This window comes from Pterocles gutturalis, unplaced genomic scaffold (assembly GCF_000699245.1).
Source record: "Pterocles gutturalis isolate BGI_N339 unplaced genomic scaffold, ASM69924v1 scaffold20062, whole genome shotgun sequence".
Lineage (NCBI taxonomy): Eukaryota > Metazoa > Chordata > Aves > Pterocliformes > Pteroclidae > Pterocles > Pterocles gutturalis.
Window position 1 is genome coordinate 3,272 of NW_010110685.1, and position 19,126 is coordinate 22,397.

Below are 19,126 nucleotides of genomic sequence, written 5' to 3' on the forward strand. Positions count from 1 at the left end.
GATTTATTAAATCTGGTCATATAAATCAAGGGGTTTCTGCATGCAGAATACTTATGAAAAATCTGCCCCCTGTCGGGACTGTTAACTCCTTGAAAATACAGTCCCATATGCCTCTGAAGAAAAAAACCCAAGCACCTTGCCTGCAGTGCAAGAAACTCAATCTTCTTGCCAATGGACCCCGGGTAAGAGCTTTCTCAAACAAGTGCTACGAAACACAATCTTTAATTGCTCTTTTCAGAGCAGAACTAAAACCAGAGAACCTGTGATAAAAAAAAGAAACCCTCCAAATGTTTGTGAGACGACCTAGAGATTTTAAAATTAAAATACATTTTAGAAACTACCAGTATGTCACCAGGAAACAAAAATCCTGAGTAAGAAACACCCAAAGAAACTTGACTATAAGAACCTTAATCCCACTTCCTAAAAGGATACAGATAATGCACCATGGACATTAGGAAACATTTCTTTCTTGAGGGGGTGGTCAAACACTGAAACAGGCTTCCTAGAGAGGTGGTTGATGCCCCAAGCCTGTCAGTGTTTAAGAGGCATTTGGAAAATTCCTTTAACAACATGCTTTAGCTTTTGGTCTGCCCTGACATGGTCAGGCAGTTGGACTAGATGATAGTTTTTCTTCCCTTCCTACTGAAAATATTCTATTCTATTCTGTTATTCTATTCTATTCTATTCTATTCTATTCCAGAGTCACGATTCTGTGGGCTAACAACGAGATGAACAAATTGTGAAGGATACACTACTGTTCAAAGCCAATTGATGCAGCAGGAACCTGAGCTATATGGTTGCACTTTCTTTCTAATGAGAATGTCTGAAACAAAGGAGGAGACTGTGTCCATAGTTCCGAGAAACTACTCCAGATACTGTCACCTTGATTTTAGATGATGCAATTTGTTTTTTCTTCCCTTTGGTCTTATTACCTGTTATTTGCTCTCTCAGTGTGATTTACCACTAAGCACAGGAAGTATTATCAAATAATGATCACATCCCCTTCAACTTCTTTGTCTGTCCATGCATTTTCTGAAGAGAAGATTTTTGGATGATTTCAAGAATTTCAGTGCTTAGAAAATTATTCTTTACATGTGAGATACCTATGTAATGAATATTAAATTTGGGGGATCAGCAAAAATATAAAAGGCAATTTTTGGACTCAGGATAATTCCCCTGAAACTTTTTGTGAAAAATAAGAGTGTTCAGTGGAAACTCATCTATTTAAAAGATTCCCCAGACAGTGAGTGGCAAAACCCTTCAGAAGAGAAATAGTTCAGCAGTGGGACCACACCGCTCTCGGGTGGCTCAAGCAGTCCCAAAGAACTGCAGAACAGACAAGGAAAATAAAAATGGGAAAGGTCTGTGCTAAAAGCAGGTTCTGTATTTAAAATCAGAGCTAATAATCTAAAAGGCATGGCCAGGCCTCTTTACAGTGAAGACTTCTTCCAGCAACCCTCAAAATGCCGCCCCTCACAGACCAAATGCAAAAAGGGACAACAGCTCAGCAAACTGTAATGTTAAAGCTCCTTCGTCTGCATAAGGCATCTGTTCTGCCTCTGAATGTACGTGTACAGCGTATCACAGAGCTAACACTCAGCACCTAGAATTTGTAAAAGCATGCATATATAAGATGCCACATACACAAGAACAACGTCAGAAGTTCAGCCGCTGGCAGCAGCCGGCTCCTAGGGTAGTGAGTGGTGGTGGGTGGCAGGACTACTGGGCGTACGCACTGAATCCTGGCACGTGGTGCAGGCAAGGTGGTGCATGGACTTCTCCTGTCACTGGAAGGAGGGACAGGGCCCACCTAGCCAGCACAGATGGGCACTGCCACATGGATAACATCCACTGCACATTTCTCATGCACTGTGGATTTCTGCACTTCGTCAACGCAGCCCTAGCACGTACCAGCAATAGGTGGCACATCTGAGGGGAGCTCATTCTTCAGTGTAACCTACAGGATGTGGACAAAGCTCAACACCCTCCCTCTCAATCTACAGCTCACGTCATCACCCCTGGACATGCTGGATGTGTTCTTCATTAGCTGCTCTGGCACACAGTGCACCCATCATCTCTGCTGAAGACGGAGGGAAGCTGGTACTGAACAGCAGGGAGGCAGTTACTCTTTACACTGCTCATAGCTATCCTTGAAAGTGCCAATGCCTCTGTAGCATTCTCTCTCAGTGCAGCATTGAACAGGTGAGCTTAACTCACAGTTTTCTGACCTCATCACAGTTTTCCACTGATTCAAGTGTTGCTGCAAAGATGGAGACTCTCTCTTTCACAAGGAGCCACGTGGAGAAGACAAGAGGCACTTGGAAAGACAACAGATAGAAGTTGCACTGGGAGAAGTTTCATCTTGATAAAATAAATATTTTTTTTTACACTGGGAACAATCAATCACTGCAACAACCTCCCCAGGGACGTGGTAGAGTCCCTGTCACTGAAGGTTTTCAAGACGTGATTGGACAGGTTGCTAAAGGATCTCATCTAGGCTCCCTTTCCCACAAAAGGTTGTAGCAGATTATCTCTGGAGGTCCCTTCCAAGCTGGTCTGTTCTATGAGCCTAACCTAACTGGTAGTTGGCATCAAAACAAAGTGGAGGAGAAGCTCACATGGGCAGGCACCTCTATCACCTTGGAGAAAGCAACCAAAATCTGTCCCCAGTAAGAGCTACCTTTATGTGGCTCAGTGCACGTGGCTTCCCTCCCATGCTGTCCTCCTGGAGACAGCAGTAACCAGTACGTTATACCAACTCAATTAACTTTGCACTAGAGAAGAGGCAAAGAGGCATCCTTACACTTGACTTAGAGCTGGACGTGAGTATAAAAGGACCAGCCAGAGGTACTGCACAGTCTCCCACTGCCTTCCTCAGGTGAGCATCTAAGATTTGAGCACCCTCCTCCCCATACATACACATACCACCTCAGCGGTGACTGTGCCCACGACAGAGAAGAAAGCCTTGTGCAACAGTTAAGCACAGAGGTGTTTTAAGAAGCCACTTATTAAGTAAGAGAGTAAGCATCTGCAAGCATCCTTCCAGTTCTTTTCTGTGCAAAGGCAAGTGAGCCTCAACCATAACTGGACCAGCTATTCAATTCTGCAAAATCAGGAGCTCCAGTCACTCATGCAAACAGTGTTTAAGAACATATTTAAGAATACGAAGATGTCACCTTTCATCCACTAACTACTGTCTCTCAAGAGACCCAGAGTGACTAAATGGATATTTTTAACCTCTAAGATCTGGACACCCTTGCCCACCTTTACACACAGAACATGACACTGCATGTTCCTTGTGGGACAGAAGCTCTGACAAGGGTTGCTTTACTTAGTCCAGGCTCAGCACAAAAAAAGAACATTTTCTTGTGAATATGAGATATATTAGGATGCTAGCGTGATTTCAACAGCCAGTTTTAAAAATTGTTTGTACCTGCAGCATGTGTACTTCAACATGTAAATTCCCACTAACAGCCTTTTAGAGGAAGATTTGAAGAATTCCTCTCATTCCATAAATATTTGAACACACCTATACTCTTGAGTACATGAAGATGTCTTTTAAGCACTAACATGAAGGGATGCATGAACAGAACCTGTCACAAACAAACAATGCTGACAGCAGCTGGAAAACAAACCTTTTGGGGCTGGTAGTCCACGGTCTAATCCACAAATTGCTATCTGGAATACTGCAGCATCAATAAACATTAAAGAAGTAAGACAGTAAGCATCTCAAAGCATCTTTCTAGTTCTTTTTTGTGCAAAGGTAAGTGAACCTCAAACCACTGGACCAACTATTTGATTTTAATATAAACATTAAATGTAGGTAATATTCATTGACATTACCTAGTTCTTGAATTGTGCTTAGTTTATACCTATAATTAAAAAATGAGGTAGACAGAAATAGATTAGGTTACTACAATATAAGCAATAAAATAACGTAGTGTATACTGCTTAACTGTCTTTCAGGTACTGCTTTACATTTCATTTCTCCAGGACTAAATTTGCTCTGTTTTTCTTTTTTCCTCAGCAAAACCTCTCTAGTAGAAGAAAAAATGCACATATATTCTACAGGCAAAAGATGTGAGATTGTCTGATCTGCAATAGGGCCTTCTTGTTTATTTTTTTCTTTTTTTTTTCCTTTATTTTGTTTGTTATTAGTTATTTCAGCTATTAAGAAAAAAGATAAACAAAGATAAACTATGCTTAGCTTGAATTTAATTTCATAAAGGTCAGTTGTTTACCAGTATTTCCCTAAGAACCATCTTTGATATTTTCCTTCTTTATAATTCCTTATTCAAAAGGTACTGCCTATACCCTGTCATTATGTTAAATTAATGTGACTTGATTTTGATCAATGTTCCTGTTAATCACAGAAGTTATCCAATCTCACTAAACTAAAAGAAAATTATTTCCTATTTTGCATGGGGAAGATAATAAAACTGACAGGAGTGTGTGGTACAGACCATGTTCTCTGAGCTTCTGTGTTTGCCTGTGATTTTCTTCAGTCACAGCTCTGAATTGGGCTACTTTAGAAGGCAGGATACAAAAATGTATAATCTGTTGACATATCGTCCTATAGAAACTCCTTTCTATTATAAAAACGCTGTTGTAGAGACTGAAGATTATTATGTGACTCCAAAAGATATCACACTGCATCTAAGTCTGCTGATGATACACAATGTTGAAACTTATTCCCTCCAATTACTTGTTTGTTAAATTACATTGACTTTATTCTACTTGTGAATCATAGACAAACACTCTCTTGCTAACAGTAAATAGCCAGTCTCTGATCTCACAAATTCGGCATGTGTTTGCACATCTACAGCAAGAACATACTGTTAGCCGTTGGAAAGGAGAGCTGGGAAGCTTGAGAAGAAAGGTCTGTAATACAGAGGGTGAACTGCTGATCTGCAGCGATATCAAACAGAAAAAAAGCTGGTCAGCAAACTCCCTACGGGAACAGCTGAGCTGCATCTCCCTTTTTAAACATTCATTGGAAAAAAAAACCCCCCAAGTTACAAGCCCTTTTTTTCACACTAGGGTTTTCTCATTAGCACTGCCCTCCAGCAAATCATGCAGAGAATCAGCTGCACCCTCTACTCAGCCTACTCTCCAGAGCAGAGGGATCAAGTAACATCAGTGTCATATCTGTCCGACATTCGGCAACTGAATTCCAGCATGCGACTTGGTAAGTTTAATACAACAGCAAGTGCTATATCCAGTAAGAGACACAACTTTTGACATTTGCTTTGTTTTTTTCCAAAGGAGGAAAGGGGTTGCTGCCTATCTGGGGGCTCTTTCTATTCCAGTGTTCACACTGCCTTCACAATACCGCCACACACTTCATTCAGCTGTACAAAAGGAGCCGAGATGGGAATCCTCACAGAGTTGGCTTCTGGCTGCCAGGGGAACAACTGCATGGCAATTACACTGCCCTGTGACTGAAATCTACTGCAGGGAAGGTGTGGATGCTGGCGGCATTTGAATTGCTTGTTATTTCAAGCAATTAAAATAAAAAAGGAGCAATGGTTTTACTTTTCATGTCTTTATTTGCTACCTCATCACAACATAATCACTTTCTCGCATGGTTTTTATATAATCATAGAATTAATTTGAAAACTATTAATTTTTTCATCCAGCCAAAAGGTAGGGTACTCTGGGTAGGGAGAGTGATGAAAGAATTGGTTAGTGATGTCACTTGTTTAAAAAAAAAGTAAAAATGTTTAATTTCCATGCCATGGAAGAAACAAAAGCCAGAAGACTGTTTCTGTCTGAAACTTCTTTAAATCAGTATTTTGCCCACAAAATCTATAATTTTTTCTCAGGGCCACATGACCAATGCTTCTATAACTGTTCCATCAATTCATTTAATTTGTTCTCAGGATTGTCTCTTCTTCCCCGCAGACACAGAAGCTCCCTCAACACTTTCACTAGTGAAAGACCTTCACCTACATCTGACTCGAACACACCAACACCAAGATGAGGATTATCACAGCTCCAGTTTTCTGCATACATAGAAGGAATTCAGCAACTTCACGAGTTATGTTAAATGAAAGGTGGTGGTCACACCTAACCCACAGTTCCTCTGCTCTCAACTCTCTACAGATGGACATGCTTTACTACCAACACAAGTAACTACATCTTGACTCTTTAAAAAAAAATATAAATAATCTTAGGACACACCTCTTCATCCTCTCCTCTCATTATACACACTCTAGCTGTTCTTATGCAAGATCTGCTCAAATACCAGGAAGAATTACCTACAGACCACTGAAATAATCTCTCCTTTAATTGCCTTCCTCCTCTGATTTTACACACCACTGTCAGAAAAAGATCATTCTAAGACAGCAGACAGCTCTGTCAGCAGTCATGTGTTTCTGCAGAATAAAACAATTTTCTGTTTTGCTTCTTTCTATGTAAGATGACTGGATATGGGCTTCGAAGACCATTTTCTCAGGGTTACTTATTAGAAACTTCTCCATGTCACCAGCTGCTGTAAGCTATGCAGGGGATTAGATGCCAGCCTAGGAAAAATCATGGATGTCTCCTGCAGAGAAACCTCTGCTTCTGTATTTCACCTACAAGAATATGGAAAATGGGCAAAGAATGCCAAAATCTCTGCTGTTGTAATGGGCACAGCTCCACTGACTTTAATGAGATTTTGCATATTTATATTAGTAAAAAGTCTGGCTTGATGAATTTTGCCATTAGAGGCAGAAGCTCTGGATACTGAGAGCTCAGGTGACTACAAAACCATGTACAGAGACTGAGGATACTGTAGGGACTGGTTTGCAAACCACAGGTGTGTAACACAGAAGACAGAACAGCAACTAAAAGTGTGATAATAAATCAGATGCAAGATACACCCCACAGACTCTCCCAGTGTAAGTGTATGGTATGCAACACTTCTGCACAATGCTGATCTGCAAACCTTATTAACGTTGCAGTATTCCTTCACTGCCCTGAAGCAAAACAGGAAAGTATGGTCACCTTACATGGGCAGGATGGGGGGAGGAAAGGAAGGAGTAGAATTTATCTCTGTTTTTGAGATATTTTACTTTAGTGGGCCCTGGACAAGGTGGATCAACAACCTCAGGATTGCCCATCCCCTTGTCCTCACCTCCCATATTTGCTTCAAAATTATGTCAAACTTTCTGCCTCGGCGTACACTGAATCCAAAGGGATCAAGAACAAAGCAAAGTCTATTGCCATCCAGCACTCCTATAACAAGCACTTACTGCTGACTCCTTTCCTTTACTGGTGGTAGTTGTGGAGGTATGAGAACTGCCAGAGGTAATTGGAAGTATGATGTACTGCTGAGCCTCACAGTGATCTAAGAGTAGCTGAGAACATCAGCGTCGTAGTTTTATTGTCTGTCTCCTGGTGTCTATAAATCCCAGCTTTTACTACCTTCGTTTTTATCACGCCAATCAAAGGCTTGAGTGCCCAAGGAATGAATTACCAGATAAATCACTATTTGGAAACATAGCTCTCCCTTTGACAGTGCTGTATTTCTTGTGACATCGTATGCATATTCTACAGTACCACCATGCAAGGCGTCGCAGAAATAGTCCAGATTTCTATGTGATGTCATAACACAGAAGAAGGATGACATTACCTCTGAAGATTGCAACACAACAGTGTAACATGCAGGTGGGTCAAACAGTGTACTGCAGAAAGGAGAGCTGATTAATGTGGGGACAAGGGGGAAGAAGGGAGAGGACAGTCTGCCTCTTAACACAGCTTGGTATGATGAAAAAGTATTTACCTGGCAGTAAGGTTACAAATACTAGTATTGTAACAGGCTTAGTAAGACATTATGGACTTGGTAGGATTAAGTCAAAATGTGGTTTCAAACAAATTAAATACCTAGATCTAAGAAACTGCAGGAACTTCAGAATCTTTTAATTCCCTCTGGGAGAACTAACTTTACATGTAAAAGGTGTCTCTAACAGTAGTCAAAACAGCCTTGAATAGTTATTAAACCTTCCACAGCCCAATACCAAGTTTGTTTTAAAATCCATTAGGATGAATATGGAAAGCATTACCATGGGCAATCCTGAAAGTTAAGTGTATAGCTTTTTTAAAAAGTCCATGGGATCTGGTGCTAGTGTATATGGAAGCATTTAATGCACTTTCTCCATCTGGCACGGGTGACATGCAGGAAGGCTGCAAAATCTAGTGCAAGTTAGATTAATGCATCAAAGAGAAACTAAAGATCATTCTGCAAGTTTTTGGCCATCTGGGAATCAGGACACATGTGTCTGAGAGCATCAAGTGTGACTGACCTCTGGCACTTTTAGCACTTCTTGAAATACATGGGTTTGGACACCAAACTGATCCATTGACAAACTACTGTGCCTTTTACCTGATGTATACTCAATTTTTGAATGTACCATCTAGACAACAGTCTTCAGTTACTAGCCTGAGCATTTTCATGGCTGTGGGAAGCTTGAGTTTCAATCCCCCAGCTAAGATGGAGTTAAGCCCTTTCTGTAGGCTACTGTTTTAACAGCTATGACTTTATGTAAAACGTGGCTCTACCCTTGCAATTTGGAAAGCACTGCAGGCTTTCTGTAAGCCCTTGAGGCACGCTAAGATCATATCTAACAAATTGAGTTCCTTGGCATACTTTGATATAGGGATACTTATCTTTTGAATTTTAAAATGGAGGCAGGTATTCAGGCATCTGTCTCCATCAGTACAGAAGCACTCTGGGAATGCAAAGAACCAGAACTTAAAGCTCCCAAAGAAGGAGCAACCTGAGAGGTTCAAACACATGTTTTCACATCCCAAGATTGTGCTCTGAGTAGCAGGTTAGCACATATAGACCAGGTGATGTTAGATGTCTATGACATTTTAGATAGGTAAAGAATTAGGTATGGGTTGCTTGGATTGTTCTGTTAAATCTAGTTGCCCCTGGAATCCACTGCAGGTACCTAAAGAGGATCTTAGATCTTATCCTTAGCAATTGACCTACACCTTCATGTCTGGAACATTAACAGTGCCTTGGTTTTCAATCTACTTTTTTAATGTCAACTAGTTTATAAGGGAGGTCTTTTACTTGTAGTTTGTTTTTTTTTTTTAAAGGGGAAAAATATGTGTTTCTAGGTTTCACAGTACTTTGTTTTAATCTTTCGATGGAGCTGAGTGTCACATTCTCAGACAGTAACTGCAGAGTACATGAGGATTTGAATTAAACAGAAGCACGTTCAAAGGTAAAAGTTAGGTACCATATTCATCTCTGACTTATGCCTGTGTGTCCTTGTTCACTGTGGTTCTGAAGGCATCCGGTGAAAAACATATAGGAAGGTTTATTAAAAAATTCTCTTTTCCCAGACCAAAATCAAAAGGGAATTTCACAGGAAACTACAGGAAAGAGTTGGGTGTGAAACACTGGGGAAAAGTAGGGCACCATTTTCAGTCTTTTCCTGGAACCATGATGAGATAACGTCAATTACAAAAAAAGATGGAGTTTAACCTAAAAACTTTGACAGTTCTACGAGTTTAAAGCTACTTGGTAAAAAAAGCTGTTGAGTGCTTGAGAGTTTTTTGGTGAGAGCGGAACTGCAAATCAATTACAATAAAGGTAAACTTCACAGTTAAACTTTGGCTTTTTGCTAGGAGCAGCTTAATGTTTTTTGCCTAAAAGCACAAGCCCAGTACACTCGCATGTTAGTGTTGCATGACAGAGCAGAGATATCATGTGGAAAAAAAGTATATGCTTTAAAACTGATTTCCTACTGAAATGGTCCAGGTACTGCCACTATAAAAATACTGCAAGATTTGCCCTTTACTGGAGTGACAATTTCAAAAACTCTTACATTCTCCCCATCAAAAAAGCCTTGGTGTAAAGCCTGTTGAGAATAAAATACCCAGAACTGACTTGAAGGGCTCAATTCTCAGTCCATGTATGCATTGGCATAGATCCCACAGCCTTCAGTCGAAGCCGTGTTGATTTGTGGTAGGTAGCAATGGTTTCTCAGATCTCAGTTCCGAAAGGATTTGAATGCTTCTTGCAACATGCCAGTGAGCATTTATGGCCTCACAGGCAGTGCTCTTGTAGGATCAGGCCTTTCTGAAGATGCTCGAGTCCTGTTTGCTTCTTCAGAAGTCAGATTCTACAAAAAGCTTGGTTTTTTTAATCTTTTACTTTCTATTTCTTCAGTTTTCATTTCATACCATTACACACTTTGACCAGTGCTGTTTCAGGCTGAATAATCCCCTGAGCTGCTTCTGCTTCATCTTTAAATGAAATCGGGTGTGGTTTGGCAACATTTCATAAAATGTGTAATTTGATTCAACATCTTAATGCATTACCTCATACTCGTCCCATTCTAACCACATCTTTGGGCTCGTCTACACTTCGAAGCTCATTCAAATTAAAGGCATGAAGTGAATTTAAAATGCAACAGGTATCCTAGTCACTCCATGTGTATCAGCAATCCAGGACAACTATGGGACAAGGAGACACTGCATTCATTCCACTCCTCGAAAAAAACTTGATGGCATTTGAGCTTCTACCTCTTCCTTCTTTCAAGCTACTTGGGAAAGAAGAGCCCTGAACTCTCTCGTAATCTTTATGTGGAAGGGGTCTAAAAAGGACACAACACAGCCTGCGTCCTATCACAGTTCTGTTCCACCCTTCCTCTCTCTCACAGTCTAAAAGGAGACTGTGGCTAATTTCAGCTAACAAATTCTCTCCTGAGACACAGGCAACGGGCTTGAACTCTCCTGCCTGCTTCCTCCTCACACTGTAGTTTTTGATCTCTTACACTAAAGGCCAAGCTCATTGCAGAAAAGCAAGAGAGTTTGCATCTTCTGGAATTGGTGTTTCATGGGTCCGGACAAACCTCTGACAGGTGCTTGTTGGTGGCTGTGGGAGATGGGATGTAATGACCTGGATTGTCTTGCTCAGTCTGCTATTCCTACTTGCTATGAGTGAACACGCAAAAGAAGCAATTCAGCTTTTGCTTTTCTCTTCGAGGCTTTTAGTAGCTATAAAATCAGACAGTATGAGGTTTATATGGATTTGTGCTTTATACTGAGTAATCTGATTTGGAAAAGTGTTAAAAGCAATATTACGTTGTCTGGGCACGTTTCAAAGAATTCTCAAACCAAGATACTGATGGCAGAGGCATTAGTGAATATTTAGGATAAATCTCACATTCAGATTCCTTGAATTCATAGTTTTCTTCTATTTTTGTTTCTTATTCAGTTAAACAAGCTCAGTATTTTCCAGTATCGCTTTTCAATGATGGAAGAGATCTATTTCTAATTAGCTTTGATCCTGCAGAACATTAACTGGTGCTCCTCTATTTTACCGTCTCTAATGCAAACTTCAGGCAAATAAGGTGTAAAATCCACTGAACAGTACCTAGTGTTGCACAGTTCTTTAGAGATAATGTAAAAAAGGAGTAGGTTTGTTTTACAATTTCCAAAGACAGACAGATTTCCAGTCTCTTAAAAATGTTTCTATTATTCACCTCACCACTTAAATGGGACGAAGCCTGATTCTTTTGTGTTTGTATTTAAAATATACAGGTTGGACTTTTGAAGAAATTGCTACCCTAGCTTTTGTTCACTGCACATATAATTTTTGAAGGGAGAGTACACTTTTTGATAGCTGCAGTTAAGCTGTTATATAACATAACACATCTAACTGCTTGCATTACAGTGACACTTCTTCACCATAACTACATTCATTTTACTTAATGACAACTTTTGCACTCGGATCTAATTATGCAGTCCTAAAAGAAGTGCGTGTATTTTTTTCCAAGTACAATATAAAGTGAGAAAAATATTTCAGCCCATCTGAAAATATTTTCTTAAAGGAGCAAATTAAGTAGACTATGCCAAAAACGTGATTATGAATGGTCTAGCACAGGAAAATAAAATGAAAGCCACTACATTTTTGCACAGATTGGAAAATACTGAGGAATAAAAATAGTCCAATATGAAAAAATGTGTCTTATAAGACAGCTTAAAAAGTACACAGCAGGCACAGGCAGGAACTCGCTGTCAGTGCACTGAAGCCAATGGACATTGCACCATTGACCCTATTGGGTCAGTTATCTTACCTCAAAAGGGAAAATCCTTTGAGTCCTTACCTGTACACTAGTAAGAGTGGTGTATTGATAAGCTTTGACTACCAGGTAATTGGCTTCTATATCTATTATCCCCAGGATCATGTACTTCCACCATCTCCTTTTCAAAATTGCCAGCAAGTTTTCTTCTCCTGTGGTAATAAACAACAAGAAGAATTATGTAAAAGAGTTAGGTTTACATGCACAAAATACCTGCCTGTCAGGTGAAATTACCTACAATATCTCTCACATTTACAGTATGCAGTTGAAAAGCACCATATATAACTAGATATTGCAAGGAGGTGAAGACTAACACAGCCTATTTGTCTCACAGATATTAGAACAGCCAGCTTGCTGAAGCAATATGTGAGGGTCAGGTTGTCACCTCCCTTAAGATGTACACAATGCAGGGAAAAACAAACACAGCTTGGGCAGACTGTAAATGTGTTTTTAGTTTATACACATGCATACATATATATACACATACAAAACACTAAAGACTAGAGCAGCTTATTACATACGTTTATACTTTCCATGCATACTGATAAATGTTGTAACACACATGATGAAAGAGGCTTTTGCCATAAGTGTGAGATTATTAGTATTTGCAAGTATGACGGACTATTAGAGCAGCATCACCTTGGGGCAGATTACAGATCCTGTTCCAAGGATGGTTATTATGATCCTAGTGGTTCAAAATGTCAGACTTGTTTAGAGAAAGGCTGCACTGAGATAAACAGATTTTGCATGACAGGTTGCTCTGCTCCCAGGATCGATTTCTGAAGTAGGTAGGTTTGTTGCCTTCTACGGGAGCCCTGTCAGTCATCCAAGACTTACTTTCTACCACGTGAAGCCTGACAGTACAGTACGGCCTGCAGATCAAACCCACAACTTTCAAAAGGTCAAAGCATTCCTCATGCTAGGCTAGGGATTATTATTGTTGTCCGTTCAAAAGAAACCAGCTCATTAGTGAGAGTGGGCAAACCTGCTACTTATTTGCATTACAGTAAGCTCCAGATGTGGTGGGACCCCACTGTGAAAGGGGTCAGGCAAACCAACAGTGACTGAACACAGTACAACTGGAGGTCTTTGAGAGTCTGTAGCCTAAACAAGGATCTAAGTAGAGTTGACCTGTACTGACAAAGTACCATAAATGGAATTTAAACTGTCTTGAAAGTTTAAAGAAAACCCCACTATTCTTAGATTTGTTCATGTTGCTGCTGCCTTCTAAGTGCCTGTGATCATCAAAATGAGCAGTGAAAAACACAGAAGAAAAGGAACATTATTGTCATTTGCTACCAAAATTTGCTTAGGCTTCCCAGTTCTCCTTCATCATTTTCCATCATCACAAGTACGTTCGGCTCTCTGGTTCAAATAGACTCGGTGACATATGTGCTGCCATACCATCAGAAATGGCAGGCTCTCTGTAGCACAGGAGTGTCTCAGATCTTATAAGATTAAATCACAGAAAAACAGGTAATTACTTCAGAAGTTGATTCAGAAATCTTAGATGTTAAATCTTGGACCCACTGAGTTTCTTGAATGGGTATTTACCTGAAAAAAGCATTTGAATCATCTGACGTTTGTTCATTAACAGATGCTCACACGTACACACTTCCAGTGGGATATTATTAGGCAACAATCTATTTGTTACACTGATAATGACACTGTAAACTGTGCAAAACTGTAAATGCTAAAAAGCTTTCCTTCCTTCCCTTCTTTTCTTCTCTTTCTTTCTGTTTCTCTCAGTTAGCAGCACAAAATAGCAGAAACAAAGTGATCAGTGGACTAATTATTTAAGACCCTAAATAAGGAGTCAGTACATTCAACCACATCACACTTTTCTGTTACCACCAACTCAGAGAAGAACTCACAAAAAAGAAAAACCCACCCTTCAGAAATGAATTATGACTACATTTATGTATGTTATGACGATCTGAGCATGCAGAAAGAGGAACAGTTTAGATCTTAATTTTTAATATATTTAGGGAGGTATTTTCAAAAAAGTATTTGAGGTTAGATGTCCTAATTCCTGCTAAAATCAGTGTACTCTAGTTTTTATGCTGTCCAGAGAATACCTTTAAAACCCCAGCTGGAAAACATTAATGCAATGGAATGGCATGGTTAACATTTCAGAGTGATTTTTCATTTTAATTGTAAAGAGAAAGTTTAAAAATCAAAGACATCAAACTGCAGTCTATGTTACAACAGGGAAAATCCCACATGAATCTCTTTTTATTACAGTAGGACCTTGGAGGTACCTGCAAAGCAGAAAGAAGCAGCTGGCTTAAGAACTGCACTGGCATTAGGTTGCCTGAAAAAGGATTATGGGCACACCTTGAGGACTCTTTTGGTGCCTTTAGTTTGCCAGTGCTTGCTTCCTCCATCTTCAATTTCCAACCAGAGATCGCTGTACTGCTCTGATGTGGCCAAATAAGTTAGCTTTAAAAACAAATGTATGGCCATGACTTCTGGCTAATGGGTAAAGTCAGTGTTTCCAGAGATGGAAATTAAATCTACAATTTTAACTGACACGCATGGTTCTCTCTTTTGCTTTCTCAATCCTTTCTCTGCTAATGACAGAAATAAGAAAAAACATTTAGCAAGTGATATTTTATCTTTGATATACAGCTCTCAGATGCTCCAAACTGCAAAATATCAGGTCCAACTGACAAGTCTGGGCAGAGCAAAAAGCAATGCCAAAACGAATTTATGCAGGCACTGTGCACCTCTGATGAACACTGGTTCAGCTTCACAGCAAGTGTCTTTGTCTCGCCCAGAGGAAAGCAGAGAGATGTACAGGCATTCAGCGTGACGGAAATAAAACAGAGAATTTGTTCCCAGAAAAAAATCTTGTGCAGGAGCTGCATCTTTCTCTGTGGAACCTGCTTAGCCTTTGCTTCCACTCATTTGCTGCATCTCTTGTTACTTAGTGTGTAAGAAAGGTCTGGCTTCCGACCAGGGTCCCTTTGCCCACATTATTATTATTATGGTTTGTCCTTAACATATCAGTTGTGCAGATCTACAAGCATTAGCAAAATTGACAGACCCCATTTGAGGGTATATCTGAGCAAAACAGCAATGCATGTTTAACATTGTTGATCTGGGGATTCTTATTTGTTTGCTGCTATTTCCTTGGCATTCTCATCACAATTCGTAGAAGGGAATGAATCGTTCCTAAAGTGAGAGACTTTCCAGAGAGAAGGGCAGGAGAAAGCTGGTGATTCTGCAGTGAGTGTGAGTCCAATGCTACGGAAGGAAGAGCTAGGTGGAGTCCCGGTTTTGAGATGGGGCTGAAATAAAGCCACCATATTCAAATGTCACACTTTTGCAAGAGTGAACCAGTAGAAGGCAACAGTGGAAGACAGCCTGGAGAAGGCATGGGCTGCCAGCAAGACAGGACCTCTGGACAGCAATCACAGATGGCATCCTCAGTGAATTCATACAACAAGGAGAAGGGAAATGCCAGCTAGAGAGATAAGTGGGAAGCCTTGACTTAACTTGGGAAGACTAAAATGAGAAGCAGAGGGAATCAAGAACTTCATTCAAAAGTCTCCATCCTGAATAGAACTAACATCACCTTTGCATAAAAACAAAGATATCACACCTAAAATAAAAACAAAACAAAAAGAGTGTTTTGAAAATAAACATTATCTGTCACTGAACATAAAGGGAAGATAGTTATGTCAGATCATGTGTTTTTGTTATTATCTCAATAGGACTGTAAGGCTTCCAGCCAGTCATATAAACAAATACTAAACCAGAAAGTGTATAGGTTAGCTTAAAGGCAACATTTCCAGTGAGCCAACAGCACGTAAAGACGTTGGTGAACATGCATTTATGTGAGTGCACAGAGTAATGCCATCTTCAGACAGTGACATCTATTAGAGATGGAGATCCTCTTTCAAAAACTAAACCAAAACCCTAACTTATGTTGGCACTGGAGCTTTTGAAAATGTAAACCCTCATATTCAGTCTAATCCAAATGTAACAGGTTTAAAAACAAATTGCATTTTAAGAATGCTTTAAGATTCAGAAGTCTAACAGACTGTTAACACAGAGAACTACAAACCCCCTCTCTTTACCCTTTCTAGAAGGGTAGGTTTAGATTTTAGATTTTTTACTAATTTTGCAGTTAGACACACATTTGGCAGGTATATATATAGAAGAGCTCTCAGTGCTTGGAAAAAAACTACAGCTTTGCTTCTGCCGGCTCAAATTAAAAATCAACAAATAAGCCGCTTTGTAGAAGAGATGATTTTACATCATGTAATAAGGATTTACCCCTGGGGGGTTACCAAATTAAAAATAAATTAAAGAGAAAATTAAAAGAGGCTTTAGCTGTGCAATGTCTACCAAAAATGTATCTATACATTTGCAAAACCCTTTTTCACATTCACCCACGCAGCCGCAGAGGTACAAAAAAAAAAACAAAAACAAAACACTACAGCCATTAAGACAGCAAATTCCCAATTACTTGTGTATGGGCTTGGGACATAGGCAGAATAACAGCACTGCTAGACCAGAAAACAAGCATATTGCCTCTCTTTCATCAGCTGCAGTCTCTCGTTTTTAATTCAGATGACAACTTGCTATTTAGATCGAGCTCATCAAAGGAGCTGTGCTCTCCTTCTGCTTTACAGAGCTCAGCAGAAGATATCTAAATGTGTGCAGGAGACTCGCAAGGGGGAGGCAGGGCAGAGGGAGGGCTGCCAGGCATGCTAGTCCTCCCCTGCCTCTAACAGGAGCATCAGAGTCAAGTGATACCTGGTAAAGGGGCGAAAGTCTCACAGAGTTTGAAGGTTAGACCCGAATTTACTTATTATCACTTTCTTTGAAAAGGACTCTTGGTTACAAAGCACAATTAAGGGATAATTGTTTCTTTTCTGTTTTCACCTGTTATAGTGAGTCTTGCAGATACAGAAATTCACCAGTAACAACACTGCTTCTCTACAGACTTTGTAGTTGTCATCTGGCCCTGCTGCAGGACCAGGGAAAGGGGGCTGTCAAAAAAAGTGTAGGGGTAACACAGATCTTCTCTGCATTACTACGCCAAGAGGCTCCCATGCCTGAACAATAAAACCTTGCTTGTCTCCTGTTTGGCCAAGTTGCTGGTTCAGGGGACTTAAAGACTGTTGTAGATGGCTTTTAGCTCTCCACAAAGATCAAAAGTACAGTCCCTCTTCCGTGTGACTTTAAATCCTTGACCCAGAATGGTTTCTTATTTCCTCGTATCTGTATTACTGATGACTACTTTATGGTAATGCTGTTGCCCAAAGGCAAAACACCACCACTTCTTAATTATTTATGCAATAGAGAAAACGCTTTCTTACAGGACCGCTCTCCCAGCCGTTCTTCACAAAACACCTGAATATACTCTGTTCACCTTATGGATGACTGCTTATAGGCTGCACTGCTTTTGTCCTAGCCCATGCTTCAGTAACCCCTTTGGGAGAGGAGATTACCTCAGCTCCTTTCACATCCTCCGAATGTCTGATTTTATCCAGCCTGATCTTATCCAGAGCTCCCCTCTGCTTCCTCTCCCACGGTGGGAAAACTGTGTAACCCCCAAACACGCTGCTGGTGTGACAGCCCTGAGTTGCTGCAGCAAGTGGCTCCTGTGCCGGCTGCACGTTCCTGCTGCTTGCCCTGAGCCAGCACTGGTGCTTGTGAGGCTGCACGGTGAGCCAGGGCAAAGAACTGCCTGAAAACACAGGTTTTGCATTTTCAGATCAATTTTCAGACTGTGTCCTGAGAAGTCTGTGACCAGATCGATGCCAGTCCTGTGGGGGGTGAGAAGCAAGTAACAGGGGACCCAGGCAGGGGACAGCTACTCCCTTCTCTGACACAGGCAGAATTGTGCATGTGTCCTATCCATCACAAGGTGACAGCAGCCACTGAACAAATCCCAGCAGCCGCCACCACCACCCTTGCTACGAATATGCAGTGCACAATGAGGCTGCGGGTCCTCCCGCCATGTGTGCTGAAGCAAAACTGCCGTGGGTGGTGGTGCTGGGGTGGAACACGGTCCCAGGACACGAGCTGGCATACACGCCTTGCCGGGGTGAGTGTGTCATGGCAGTGTGTTTTCACCTTCTTAGGAAGTAAGTATTATTTATCCCTCACAATCAACGGGATTTTTCAGTTTTGAAGTGGTTCTATTTATTTTCATTGTCTGTTTCAACTCTGTGGTGTTGGAACATCTACCTATCACACTAACATTTATTTGTCTGGCACTTTAGAAAAAGGTACTTTATGTAACTTTCGATCTCCAGATTATCATAAGAGTAGCAGATACTGAAGGAAAGGTTTGTGCCTTTTCTGTCTGCTACTTTTGTCATTTTGATCCTCCTCTTTTCTACAACATGCTTAGCCTATTAACATGACATAATGTAGCTTTCCAGTTAGTAAATCACAGGCTCATCTGAAGTATTTAGACTTGTTATGTCCTTTTAGAGATTTTGCAAATCAGTCTGGTTTGGCCCTGGATGTAAATCATAACAGGTGACATCGCATCTAGGAATTTGAACATGCATTTTCATAAAACATGAAAGGATTAATTTCTGGTGCCTTGATTTTGATCCTCCAGCCTAAGCTCTGTGGTTAGATCTGATAATCTTCAGATGTCTTCTTATTTCATGAGATTACTGGTCATACAATTTACATTTAAGAGTATATTACAACTAATACTGCAACAATAAAGCAGCTGGTGATTTTGCAGATGCCTCAGTTTCTCTCTACCTGCCCACCCACTAGATTACCTAGGGTTTTTCCCTTGGTGGCAGACACAATGCTGGATGTTACTGCCACAAGTTACTTCAAGAAACAGACCATGTCAAGTACCACATCGGACCTGAAAAAAAGCTCTGAACAGTGCACCATTTAAAAAAAAAAAACAGACCTCAAAACTCCCAGCCCTTCAAAATGTCGAGATAAAAAACCACTGCAATGTTACTAGCACACAAATTTTTCATCCAAGTTGTTTTATCTCCCAGCCTAAACTTAGGTAAGCACCTTTCCCGAAATGGCAGACTGCGTCC

At 40.5% G+C, this 19,126-nt stretch overlaps 1 protein-coding gene across 1 annotated transcript in view; it reads right to left on the reverse strand.

Moving 5' to 3' along the window:
- The window catches only part of LOC104461785 (solute carrier family 35 member F1-like), a gene marked incomplete at its 3' end in the record, with an annotated part of 68,206 nt that overhangs the window by 595 nt on the left and 48,485 nt on the right, over positions 1 to 19,126 (reverse strand). The window contains exon 3 of the mRNA XM_010073489.1: positions 12,111 to 12,238. Coding sequence (XP_010071791.1) covers positions 12,111 to 12,238 — 128 coding nt within the window. The remainder of the gene's footprint in view (positions 1 to 12,110; positions 12,239 to 19,126) is intronic.